Genomic DNA, 13,917 nt, shown 5'->3' with positions numbered 1-13,917 from the left:
TTCAAAGAATTAGTGATTTTGGACCATCCTAAAAATATCCAAGCATCTTCACTTGCATTAAAAAACAGATGTTATGTGGAGGGTGAGAAAGTAGGCGCCATCCATAAGAATTCATGTTTCCATAAGGTTTTGAAAATGTAGGCTGTTAGGTGCCAAGTACTAAAAATATACACGCTAAGAGCCAAATGAACACCATCAACTTCATTCTGTGGTATATTCAGCAATTGAGAAGCACAGCTTTTAAAAAAAGCTGTTCTGCAAATCATGGAAAGAGCATATCTGTTACCTTCTATATGCAGCCTGTTCATCAGGTGTAGCCTACTAGGGCTCACCCTATCCTCAAGCTTTCCTAGACAACAGCCTGAAACTGATAAATCTGGAGTTAAACCTCCCAAATAAAAGACAGTAATAAAGACACAAATTTAGAAATACTTACTCTATATCCTTCTAGATCCCTCATTTGAATCTGTAACAGTGAGAGATCTCTTAGGATTTGTAGATTGTCTTTATCTAATTTGAGGGCATTTCGATAACACTTAATAGCTTCATCGTACTTCTTGTCAGAACGCTGCAGAAGTCCATATACATGCCAACCTAGTATAAGTTAAGGACAGCAACATTCACAGTTTTCTGAAGATAACTGCAGTGCATTTGTATTATACAAGCCTCAACAAGCAAAACAAAAGCAGATGGGTCTCCAGGAATCTCCCATTTATTTTAGGTGCACTTAACCTCAACCTTTATGCTATACATTTTTATGTGAAATACCTCCAAATTTGTATTAATCCTATATAGGAAACCATTATTTATACATTTCATGAACTTTTGTTAGAAATCAAAAAACATTCAATCTTGAGAAAGATACCAATTGGATTATCACAACTCATAACCACATATTATCCTTGAAATATGTCTGGATACATTTTAAATAAATTATAAATTATTGTGGTTAACTTCTTCCACATCCCAAAGAACCTATTCCAGAACTTTATATTTTTATCTAGCTAGCTATCTTGCACTCTCTTCCTCATGGTCAATTCAAAATTTCTCCTTCAGCTTTCATACCATTATTTATACGACTGCTCTACCTAAAACATTGACTCTTTCCATCTCCACATTTAAAGTTTTAAATACTTATCCCTATGACCACTGCTCTACCCTATAGCCACTGCTTAGGAAAATAATTCTGTTTCTAAATATTTTTCTTCGCCATTCCCCCCACCTTTTTTTTAATCTATCTAAAACCAGGCTTACTTGGTTTTCATCTCCAAATTAAGCACACACCTGAATAACACAGCCTAAGTATGAACAAAAATGTCATATTCTTTTGTACAAAATATACTTGACAGAAGCTCTCTCTTTTGCCTCCAAAAAACAGACTGTAAGTAATCTGACCTTCCCAAAAAACCCCAATAGCCCTTATCAGTTTTGCTAAACATCTAAGAAAATCATATAAATTCAAAATACCCAACAGTCCAGATCACAGTTCTGTTAACTGTGAATGGAGGCAAAATTGATTCAGTGAAGAATTTTTAGGATAATATGACCGTTTCAGTCAACAAATCTCTGATTATTGACATCAAAGATCTCAAGTTTCTCTGCATTGCAACCTCCTGGATTCTGATTCCAAGCAACGTCTCCATCCATGCTGCCCTCCCCCATTTCACCATCCCCCCTAATTTTACCCAGGAAAGTCTCTGAACTAAAGGCAGGACACCAGTAAGTGTCAAAGACACATCCAAACATTACATTTAGTTGGTCTGCCTGCTTCAGTCAGTCATTTCACAATTTTAACAAATAAAGGCATGAATATTATTTGACATGCAACAGGTTCTAGCTATGCAGTGGTGTCTAAAGAAAACTAAACATTCACCACACTATTCAAGCTTCTGCATAATAGCTCTTGAATAATGTTTCTGCCATGCTGGTGATGTCTCGGATCATATCCTACCAGCAGGAAGAGTCATCTTGATTTGGTCTACTACATACTGTTTTTACCACTTCTGCTTTTCCATCTCCTGTTGTTGGGAGGTTTCAAAGTACTGAGATCCCTGCAGCACTCCTCCCCTGCCCCCAATTTGGGACAGTGTTGGGCAATAGTCTCACATGAGTTGATATTGATGTTGCCTTTTTTAAGTTGGCTACAAGGGTGCCCCCAAAGCACTTTTTCTGCCCTCCTCTTTAGTATACACCTTGGCTGAACTGGGAGAATAAAACTTGCTTCGAGAGATACCAATGGTCACATGCTGCAAGCAAACACCACGAGTCTGTAGCTGGACATCCCAATGACATGGACAGTCCAACAAAGTTGATATTGGATGATCATCGCTTCAATACTCATGCTATTTGCTTGCAGGACATGAATGTTGGTGATCTGTGAGATGTTTAACTTTTAGTGAGCTTTACAGCGCCCCGCCATCATTTTTTCAGCAAAGGAACACAGATACACGTGACACTGGAATCTGCTGGAGCACGGTAATTACTAATTACATTGAGTCTGCTCCAATACACTACAATTACAGCATGTTGGAGTGGCCTTCCTGCACGTGTATAGGCACCCAAGTTTCTTGAAATATAGGTCTCTGTTTACTGGACCTCCTGGTCAACAGAGAAAGCAATCAAAGAGTTTACCTAATAATCACGTTTAAGAGTGCGGTAATAGTAGGACGTGCTTATTACACAGCTTAAAGTCCTAAGTTAGGGAGAAATGAGTAACTGATAGGAGCCCACTGTTTCAGGCTGTAGACTCCTCAACTAACATTAATTCAATTCAAACAATTTTCTAAAGACTCCAAAAAGTAATCCTCCTACACAGTATTGCTGTATAGAAGGTCAGAATTCCTGGACCTGCATGCAGTTACTGCTCCCCTGAAGTAGGCTATCAATTAAAATAAAAGAATTCAGGTTCAGATGTCTAAGCAAGCCACGTAATCACTATGGCTACAGCCTCACTTCCATGCCTCCATAGTAAATGGAACTGATTAAAGCAAAAGACATCATCTGGAAACATTTCCTCCCAGGGATCAGGGAAAAGCAAGACAACTGGGGGAGGAAAGCAGGGAGAGCAAGGGGAAGGGGAAAGAAGGAGAATGTTCAGAAAACAGAACATCAAGAATTCAACCTGTTCTGATGCTAAATAAAGATACAGCCGAAGTGGCGAAGAGATTAGTTTATAATTGGAAGGGACCAACACTTTATTAGCACTCCTCAGCCAATGAAATTTAAAGCTGAAGAGTCAGTAAAACAAAAAGTCAGCATCCACAAAAACTCACACTGAAAATGAGTCTTTCACTGAAGCAATTTATAAGAGAACAGCTGAAACAGCAAATCTTCTTGCAGAAGAGGTCTTTTGGCTCACATATCAGTCATCTTGAACTCAAATTAAAAACAAATTAAGTCTGAATAACAGTTAACCACCAACGTAAGAAGATGGTGGCTGCTCTAACCCAAATCTAGTATGTTTAGGGACAAAATCCTCAACTAGGATCCACAATATACAGGTGATGAAATCCAGCGTCCTACAGAAACAGGGTCCTACAGAAATGAAAAAAAGTTCCCCCAAAGTACCTTTTCATTTTTTTTAAAACATCATACACTAAAACGGTTAAACAAACTTCCCTTCTAGGATGGCAAGTCTCCTTACACTGGAAGAGAAAAAAAAATTTTAAGTTTTTTTGAATTACATGCATGCTTCATGCCATAATACTAATAAGTGCAGAATATCAAATCTATTTATAAATGTATGCACCTGGAAGGAAAAAAGTGCTGGAACTGGCAAACCAGCACACCAAACCATACTTAATTTTGTTTGATTAGTAATGTTTGTTTGGTTCAAAAATTTGAATTTTCTGCAGAAATTCAGCAAAAAAGAGGGTTCTCATTTGTAACACCATATTTTTCCCATTAGGGGAAGAATGGATTTCCTTTGGTTAAGGAAAAGTAGATATAAGGTGTTTTAGTTCTGAACTTTGAACATAAACTTTGTACACTTTGTTTCATTATTAATGTTTCTAATGGCTTCAGAACTTGAGTCTAAATGAAGTAAAGAGATATCAACAAATGTTGGACGTATTAACTACAACATAACAAAGAATCCCAGCTAAAAATGTCATTTGCCCTACAGAAAAAACGTTTCACAGTAAATGTGCATTTAGCTAGAGCAACTAATACCACCACTTTTATACTGAGTTTTAGTGTATCATCATAATTTGATTAATTCTTCTACAAGCAATACTTAGTGCTATGTAAGTTATTAAACAAATATTATTTTTATTAATGCCTATGCATAACTGTAAGATACCTAAATGTGACAAATACTGCATTAAAAGTAAGACTTATTAAAACATTTTTTGTAAAGCTATTAAAATAAAACCATTTTGCAGGTATGAAGTCAAAACCTTTAAATAGACTTCTCCCCTCCTATAAAGTAGTTGACTTGTACAGGAAAAGTTCCACACTAGCTATTTACCTTTACTAGCATTCCACATTCTAACAGATCATACAACTAGTTTAAAAACAAGTATCATACAAACATATTAAAAGCCACAATCCTATTTCATTAAAAAAAATCTGAATCCCTGATCTTTTTTTGGTACAAAAATAAAAAGGATACAGACATGACTCTTTACATCATTACGAAGTCCTTTACGAACAAATTCATATGCTTCTTCTTTCTTTCCTAAACAGTTCAGCGTTAGTCCTTTCATGGCCAAGGTTTCTGTAGGAAAGATTGAGCTGATAAATGAGGAAATGGAAATATTTAACAATATATGTATAACATGTTTTGAAATCAACTCAGTTTGTTGAACAAAATGGAACAAAATGAAACGAAAGCCCACCCTCAATATACTGCCTAACAGTTCAGATCTGCCATCCAACAGATAATTAATTCTCAGTCATTTTAGGTAAAAGCAATATTACTACATAATACAGACCAAGGGAAAGTTTCTCTCTTACTGATCCTTTTGAAAAATGGGGGGAGAGGGGGGGGAAGAACCCAACACTACATGCCCTCCCTGCCAGGAAGGAGACAATACTTTAAAGTGAAACAATGGAATTTTAGGAGATTATTGCATACTAAAAATTATTGATAGCTAGATGTATGGTCTTATGGTCCAAGCATGGGATCAGCAGTTGAAAGATGTCTTGTTCCCACCTCTACCAAATTGCTTGCTTATCCAATAACCTTATAAATCTGGATTAAAAAAAAAATCTCGAATTCTCAAAAATCCAGCACTTTTTAAGCTTCCCCCTCCACTCCCATGGATGTGGAGGGGGGACCTTGCATGCAGTAGCTGCTGCCACCATCCACCACCTTGCTCCGTGTGTGGCCACTGTTCTGGGACTACCTCCTCACCCCCCACACTCTGGTTTAAAAAAAAAACAAAAACAACCCCCTCCCCGAATTTTTAAGTTTCCAGCAGGTACTCAGTCCCAAGCATGCCGGATTAATGTTATAATGTATGAGAAAAGTCACTTAGTTAAATTAGGGAGACAGTTCTTTACCCTAATACTTGCTTATTACATTTACTTTATAATATGGGCAAACAGACTTTCAGAAAATCAATTATGTACATCCACAACAGCTTTTCCCTTTGATCCAATACCAGACCCAAACCAGGAAATAACATAGCTGCAGCCATTTTTTATTATTCTACTAAAATGATCTAAGGCAGACTTTAAGTACCTGTGCACCTCATCAAAATCTGACCCCTTATTAGCTCAACCTCTAAGTCTATTTCAGTTTCACATTTAATAACTACTACAAAATACCAAGGCCATTTTTTGAAACTGGAAGAGTACATTACATTAATCATGGTCAAGATACAAATATTTGCCAAAGTATCCTTTTTTTTTTTCTCATAGCGTTGAAAGTAATTGCTTTGTACCGAGTTAGAACTATGTTTGTACCAAGTATGTCATCTCAAGGTAAGCTGTCCTGACAAAATACCAACCTGAAGTTCAAAGCTTAAGATTTCAACAGGTCTGCACAGAAAATATGAACACAGAAGTAAAATGAGAGGTTCACCAGAGAAAACAGTTCTTCATATAGAAAAATTTAAAATTTGACAAAACTGAGTCAAGACAACACCTTCCAAAGAATCTAAAGGAGCTTGTACTTGGTGCTGAAGTCAAGTCACTGAGAAAAAATAAAGTAGTTCTCCTTTATCCAAGTCTGGCTATCCTCTACGCGTTAATTAATGACTTTGCCACAGTAATCCAGGCATTAGCTGCCTCCAAAACAGATTAGATGTTTGTAACTCAATATATTTGAAACTTAAATGAAAAAACAATGCACAGTTTTCAGCTAATCCTTCCACTGGCTTAGTTCTGATGCTGCAGCTGCTCACTCCAGGCTCTGTTCTGGATTTTTGAAGCCTACAGCAGCTCTAGGTCGAATTACATTACATTAACCTACAAGTTTAGACAGTTGTGTTGGTCTTCCACAGAGGTACAAAACACATGGTCTCAAAATGGGTTCTGGTCTACAGAAAAACCTGCAGGGCTTCTCATAGGCTGGACCACATATCTCTGTGGGCAGGATTTGGCTCATAGTTACAGTTGCCAGAGACCCTGCAGCGGCAGTGTTAATTCCAGCAGCTGCCAGACCTGCTATTCTAATGTGGTTCCCAAACCCAGGGAATTAATGATATTCACTCCCTCTCCCCGCTCCACCCACCACTGAATCTGGGTTTTTAGTCACCCTTGGCAACTACAGTCTGTGGCAGGGGAAAAGGGGGAGTGGAGAGGGTAAGCAGCAGCAGCGCTAATTGCCTGGATTCTGGAGCCATTTTGAAATAGTGGTTCTGGCAGCTACAGAGATTAATGTCATTGGCTGCAATGTGGATTTGGTCCATGGGGCTAAACAAGTTCGACACCCCTGCTCCAGCAAAAGAAGCAACCTGAGAAACAAACAACACTGAAGAGAGACATGAGGTACCAACAGTGACAAGGGAAAAGGAAAAAAAAAAGACAAGACACAAATTTAAATTTAGAGTGTGAAACAGCTCTGAGACTGCACCTAAAATACTCTGCTAATTCCATGGCATGTCTCTATACTGCTTTTCTTTGACTCTTGCTAGAATGCTGCATTTTGTGTGGTGCTCTATTTTACTCGAATACCAACACACTTGAGAGAGCTACTGGGGCTGGGGCGGGGGGCCACATATGACAAAAATACTTGCTGCACTTTGGAAAGATATTTGCTTTGATAGTGTAGTTTGCCATTACAGTTGCTCCAAAAATATGATGGTACGATAGGTATAAAACTGAGAAAAAAGGCATTTTTATTGGAGTCCTCCCTGAATTCCATGCTGCATACTATTAATAGACAATGGAGCAATTACTTGGAAGTCTGGCTTTTCATGTCAGAATAAATAATGATTATCGTAGGTGAGCTCTATTATTGCTGTGGAGAGATTCTACTGCAATTTATACTTTATATTCTTTTTGAGCAGTATTTAAGGACAGAAGAGTCAACTCAGTGTGCATCCCACCGCTTTAGCTATTGCTGATCACCAGGAGTTACAGCAGGATCAAAATCTGGATGAATTACAGAGCTGGGGATGTTTTTATTCCCCAGTAAGGAAGAATTGCCAAACTGCATACAGCTGAAGTCACACTTACCAAGGGCAATAAACATTTCAAAACATACAGTTACCTCCATGCTCAGCAAACTTCGGGTTAGAGAGGATCATCTTGCAAAATTTGAGTCCATTTTTGTATTGTTTTTGTTCGTAACATTTCTGCAGGGAAAAAACCAAAAAACCAAAAGCTCAAGTTACAGCTATTGAAAGTACTGTGTTCACTCAAATATATGACAAGATCGTCTCCAATTCCCCACCGCCCCAGTCAGCCCAGGGAAAAAACCCCCCTGGTCTTATATACATATACAGGAAAGCCTCATTGAATATACCGTTATCTATCATTAAATTGATGCCAGAAGCACCATGTGTTCAGTAATGGAAACCAGCTATGAAGGTGACTGAATGCAACCTACAGTGGGTATGCCTATAAAACATACTCATGGGAACCTACCACAAGGCAAAGTTAGCGCAGCTCATCTGAATACGATGCCTATTGCACTCAGTCCTCCTTAGCACTCTTTTTAAACTCATGAATAGGACCTACCAAAATCAAGAAGGCAGGTGGCTGATTTTGTGGGCTGAGCACAGGCCTGGCTGGCCACCAATTTCACAGGCTTATCACAGAAAGCTGCCACCCCCACCCCTACCCCCCACCATGCCTCTGATTGGCTGGAGGGCCCCAGTGGTCCTGCCTATTGCCACTGACTGGCTGATAGGGTTGTCCACTATGTGGCCCTGCCCCTCACTACTGATTGGGTTGTCTGTTGCGTGCCCCTGCCCCTTGCTGCTGATTGGCAGGGATGGGGGCGGGGAAGACTCATACAACAGACAGCCCTCTCAGACAGCAAACTGAGTAGGTCCCTACTCCTGAATCATTACACTGAATAAATTTTTACTTCTGTTTCACTCCCACAGCTGAGCTGTGCCTTTCTTTCCCATTTCCAGTGATACAGTTGGCAAACATCACCAAACATCTCTGTAGATGAGAGGGCCTGCAGCACCCTCTCTTGGCACACTGCATGCGACTAGAATGGCCCCACCCAGACCAGGCAGCCCCACACCTCATCTACATACACATTTCTGAAGGATCCCAGGACTCATGACAAGAACACCTGGTTCTGGTTGGGAGTGGGGGGCTAATTAGCACATGGATCCCTTGTTGGAGGAAGGGGGGTGTCAAGGGGATAATCTAGAGGACTCACACATACTAAGCAGTGTTTAGCTGTGGGGTCACCATGACTTGAAACTCTGTTGACTCTCCTGGGGCCTAGTCTAATGAATTATATGATAAATCATAAGCCTTTTGGCTTTGGACTAATACCTTGCATATGTATAAGTAGGTACAAAAATGATGTTCAAAAGTGTTTATGGTATATTTGTGCTGCAACTTGCAAGTTTGCAAATAAAGTTAAAATGCATCAATTCTGGATCAACTAAGTCTATAAGTACCTACAGTAATTTGCCTATATGTGAATTACTATAGGTATGTTTAATTCAACGTTAGTGTTTTTGATGCTTTGCATTTGAACAAGGTCTGAGTAGAATCTGACAATGAACGGGGTGGATGGAGCTGCACGGGGGAGAATTTAGGGAAGAAGGGGGGCAAGGGGACCATCTGATACCCCCACCTACTATGTTCCCTGCTGTAGCAATGGGAGGAGTACAAATTCAAGAGGAACCGCTGATAATTAGCATAAGTTTTCCATATACAGGATCTAATTAGTGTGTGCGTGTGTGTGAGTGTGTGTGTGGATGGTTCTTACATTCAGGGCTGTTTTAGATTAGAGTAAATACGGTAATATACCAGTTCCTTCAGTAAGGAACCAGCAACTAGACCTCAAAAATCAAACTCCACTTCTGTTTCCTTAATAGTCTGCTGCTTCTCTTAAGCATTCAGGGCAAGCTCTGCATTCATATGTTTGGATAGTGCTCAACATATATGGTTTTCAGTGGGTAAGATGACAACATAGCTGTGGTATTTACAATAAGTCTGGACAACTGTTAATATGGTAGGATAGTTTAGGGATCCCCAACAATAACGTTTAATTTACTGCAACTTCTTGAGAAGGACAGCTTCACAATGAAGAGGTTTAAATAATATGGATCTTCCTTTGCTCATCCCCCTTCCCTGGCCTGGAAACAAGAGGGTAGGTGGCAGTCTCTCTCAGGGAAAAAAGTGCATTAGAATTCTGTGCGAGTATAGGATACAGGCCCTTGGTGAAGACCTATGTCCTGCTTGAGAGTCAGGATATAGAGCTATTATGACCTACAAAGACGAACACATTCACTTAACATCTAAACTGCATTTCTGCTGAAGAGCTATGGCTATTTTCACTTTGAATTATTTTGATTTTTACGCTGGGAAGAAACTGTGATTACGACAAAAAGTTTTCGACCAGGCTGTCGCTACTTGCAGAGAAAGGACTGCAGTTAAAACCCACAGAAATGTAAACAGCCCAGTCAGTGCTAATGGACATCATTAAAGTCATCCTTAAATCAGGCGGGCTGTCAGCTTCAGTTAAAGCACCACCAGCATGTGTTTAAGAGACAATGATTTGACAGTCTGGATTTAAGATTACAGAAGAAATTATGGTTAAGATTATTCTTTCAGTATCTAGTTGCCTCAGATTCTTCTCACCAGGCACCAGTTTATGATAAAGACCAGTGGTCAGCAACCTTTTCAAGCGGCGGGCCAGAACAGCCTGGTTCTGGTCTAACGCAGACCAGGTGGATTCCACAGCATGCCAGTGGTCAAAGGCTTTCCTTGCACCAAGACTAGAGCCATACAGGTGGGAGCTGCCTCTCCTTCCCACTTCACCCAGCCTCCACTCTTCAGATGGAGTGCAGGTATAGCTTCCAGCCAGTAAGGAGTTGCACACATGCTGTTACCACTTCTGCACTGCAGCTGGGAACTGAAAGGAGGTGCTACAGCTGGGGAAGAGGCTAGGAGGTGGGAGAAGGCACAGTGGTAGTACTCATGGAGCTTAAGACTGACCAGGCCTGGCACAGCTCCTCACTGAAGTCCCCAGGCTCTGAGGACTGAATCCAGTGGCTCTGTGGGCTGGATGTTGCTGACCAAAGACCATTATTTGTTGCGCTTGCTAAAACTGGAGAGAGACTCAAACATGTTCCAATACCATTGATAAAAGAGTGCTAATGTACCTGCAAGCTGCAGTGGATAGAGGATGAGGCACCTCTCAGTTCCTAGTGTTAGGAATCTTCTACAGCAAAAGCTTTGTTACCCAGCACCCATGGGGGACGGGGGGTGCCAAATAATCAAATATGACAGTTACCTGAGAGGCCCAAACAGGCATCTTTGCCTGTTTGGGCCGCCATCCCTCCCACCACATCAGTGGGCAGTGCGGTCATGGCAGTGCAGGCCGCTTTGGCCTGGGCTGTGGGGGCTCAGAGAAACCAGAAGTACCACAGTGGGCACTTGCAGTTTTGCTTTTGCCACGTTGACAAGCATGCCGATTTGTAAGGTGCCAGATAACGCAGCTTTTGCTGTACTTGAATGACTAGCAACATTTTCAAGTTATGGACTGGAATAAGCCAGATCAGGTCAGAGGTGGGAGGGCACAAGGATTCAGCTGCTGCCACTAAATGCTGCTTCTCCCCATGGCAATATGGAGAGAGTTTCCACTGCTGATGCCCCATGTCCACAGGCCAGATCAAACGGTCCTGCGGGTCACAGGTTGTCAACTGGTTCTAGTTAGATGCGTTTCAATATTAGTACAACCTGAGTAACTGTCCACTCACCACTCATTTGCAACTAACCAAGAGTTAGTAATACAGGCTATACTGTGGTCAATGTCTGTAGTATGTTTGACAGGCCAGTATTCTTTTCTTGGCTCTATACTGAATGTACACAAATGTAAGCTGGTTTAAGTGTAGCAACCCTTGATGCAACCATGCTACATTACTGTACTATAGTCTCTCTGGCAACAGGTAGCATGTTGAATTTTGAGAATATAAAAGGTCTGTATTTTCCCTGCATTACAGCAGTCTCTCTGCTGTACACATATAGGGAAGAATGAATCATTAATTTATCATATATGTAGGAACAGAAAGCCTCTACCCCAGCTTTAAAATTGTCAAGAGCACATGAAAATAGCTATTTTACAATGTATGCTAGCAATTAAGATGTCACAATAGGGCAAGATGGCAGGGCAGGGGGATTGAGATTCTTTGATACTGTCCTTTGAAACAGGGCAATTTAGCTTGTTATGATGCACACTTTTCATCCAGAAAATCCTAAAGAATTATCTATAGACAAATTATTAACTCATTCAACTTTGAAACAGTTACACTTGGTTCACCAGATTCAACACACAGAAAAACAAAGAACAGTAGTAAGTGCCATACAATACACCTAATGCTGTATTTAGAAAATAAGAAAGTTACAAGTTACATTTTTGCCGTAAGAGTGGTTTTCGCTCTGAGTTTCCACAAGAGGTCATCAGGGCTTCCACAAAGAGACTGGGGGTATTGGGAAAACAGGCCAGGAGGCAATGCATTGCCACTGCCGGGGCTGGATTGCCTGGCTCCATGGATATAGGTACAGGACTCATGGTTATATGAAAGGGTCATATGAAACAGTGCATGACTAAGTATAAAGCACAGTGGTTTTCATAACACCGGGTCAACAGCCTCTAAGTGTCATTAAGTATCAGGATTAAGCACAAACAGTCAAGCTCCTCAGGTGCCATTTTTCAAATTAACATCATCTAAGAGCACTATTTTAGAAGCAACTAGGGTTATCATATTTCCAGTTGCAAAAAAGAGGACGCTTGTCTGGGGGGGAGGGTAATATAATTGCAGGAGGGGTGTGGGGGGGACAGGGTGGCAGCGATATACCCAAACAGTTTCCCTCAGTGCTGGCAGGCACCTGCCCCCTCACACACCCATCCCCTCTACACACCCCAGCCATACACACATATGCTGAACAATCCTCAAGCCCTGGCCCTCCAACCCCTGCCCCCCATACTCTTACCTGAATGCAGCTGCCAGGATTGCTTCCACTACCCTTCCTGGCTACATGCTTGCATGTGTACAAACAGAGCACGTGATGCACCCTGCCTCCAATCGTGACTACTCAACACCTGATCTACACCAAGAATTTTTGCTTGCACTATTATGTCAGCTGGGGTGAAATTTAAAAAGACATTTTTGAACTAGTGCAGAGAAAGTTTTCAGACTGGTGAAAGTTAAGATACTTAACTTAAGAAAGTTAAGATATATTCTGTATTTACCAGAATCTAAGACAACCCTGAATTTAAGATGATCCCCCAATAATTATATTCTATCTATGGAAAACGTATACATTTATTATAATAAATGTACATGATTTCCATGTATAGAATCTAATTAGTGGACTATCTTAAATCTGCCCACCCAGACTACTGCAGGCAGTGGGGAGGTGTTGAGGGAAGCACTAATGGGTCAGGCAATGAGGGGGCAGAAGGGGCTGTAAAGAAGCAGGTAGTTGGGGGGACAGTAAGGGGATGCAATAAGGGTACAGGTAGTATACAGGCAGCAGGGGAGGCATGCAGTGTTTCCTCCTGCTGCCTGTCCTCCCCCTCCCACTCTCCTTGTGTTTTACTTTCCTTATGCCTACTACCCACAGCCTCAGTTCCCTCTCACCCCCCCATAAGTACAGTAGTATGCTGGTGTAACTAGACTGGCAATCCTTTTCTAGGGTAGAATTGGTCTCTAGCAATATGTATCAAGTAAAGCAAATGATTTTTGAACACCACAATTTATAGTGGAAGAGTTTCACTCAAATTCTACCTTTCAGTTAATCAGTGCAATGATCTCCCAGTCACAAAGATGCTCCGCTCTGGAATACAAAATGGCCTTTTCATACTCCTAGAGTAATGAACGAAGCACATTAGAAAAAGATATTGTAAGCAAGGCCTCAGCACTAATTGTGGAATGATTCAGTGTTAGTCTTTTGTTTGCCTTGGTCCAGGTCTTGGATGAGTCTCAGCACCTCACTAGGGGGAAGAAAAAAAAAATCAAAATCCACACATGCCTTCAGCCATTCAGACTGAGGAGGAGAAGCCAAGAACAAAGGTTTGTGCTCCTATTGTTACACATTAAACACCAAGGAAAGTGAATACAAAACTTTCAGATAATGAACAAGTAACTGAGATGACTAGATTACAGAGTGAATGCTGGATGATTTACGTTCAGATACAGAAATGCATATAGCTAGGTAAATCCATACAAAACAAAAGCAGAAAATAAGGAAGCACAAGCTAATCAGGGAAGGTGATACTAATGTGTGTTTTGACACACTAATTCCATCACACCTGGCATGCACATGCTG

At 40.8% G+C, this 13,917-nt stretch overlaps 1 protein-coding gene across 3 annotated transcripts in view; it reads right to left on the bottom strand.

The window, feature by feature from the left end:
* Positions 1 to 13,917, bottom strand: part of NAA16 (N-alpha-acetyltransferase 16, NatA auxiliary subunit) — a 99,550-nt gene that overhangs the window by 64,789 nt on the left and 20,844 nt on the right. The window contains exons 1-4 of one of the 3 annotated variants that reach the window (XM_090025054.1): positions 13,377 to 13,481; positions 7,661 to 7,745; positions 4,613 to 4,717; positions 437 to 594 (exon numbers count right to left, since the gene is read on the bottom strand). In XM_090025054.1, the coding sequence (XP_089881180.1) occupies positions 437 to 594; positions 4,613 to 4,717; positions 7,661 to 7,697 (300 nt within the window). In that variant the 5' untranslated portion in view covers positions 7,698 to 7,745; positions 13,377 to 13,481. Of the gene's footprint in view, positions 1 to 436; positions 595 to 4,612; positions 4,735 to 7,660; positions 7,746 to 13,376; positions 13,482 to 13,917 lie in introns of those variants that run through there. The other 2 variants (XM_090025046.1, XM_090025065.1) reach the window with 2 other exon arrangements.

The sequence above is a fragment of the Crocodylus siamensis genome, chromosome 1 (genome assembly GCF_052110815.1).
Source record: "Crocodylus siamensis isolate JL-2025a chromosome 1, ASM5211081v1, whole genome shotgun sequence".
Taxonomy (NCBI): domain Eukaryota; kingdom Metazoa; phylum Chordata; order Crocodylia; family Crocodylidae; genus Crocodylus; species Crocodylus siamensis.
Note: the sequence above shows the minus strand (reverse complement) of the source record. Positions and strands in the feature narration are given on the sequence as shown.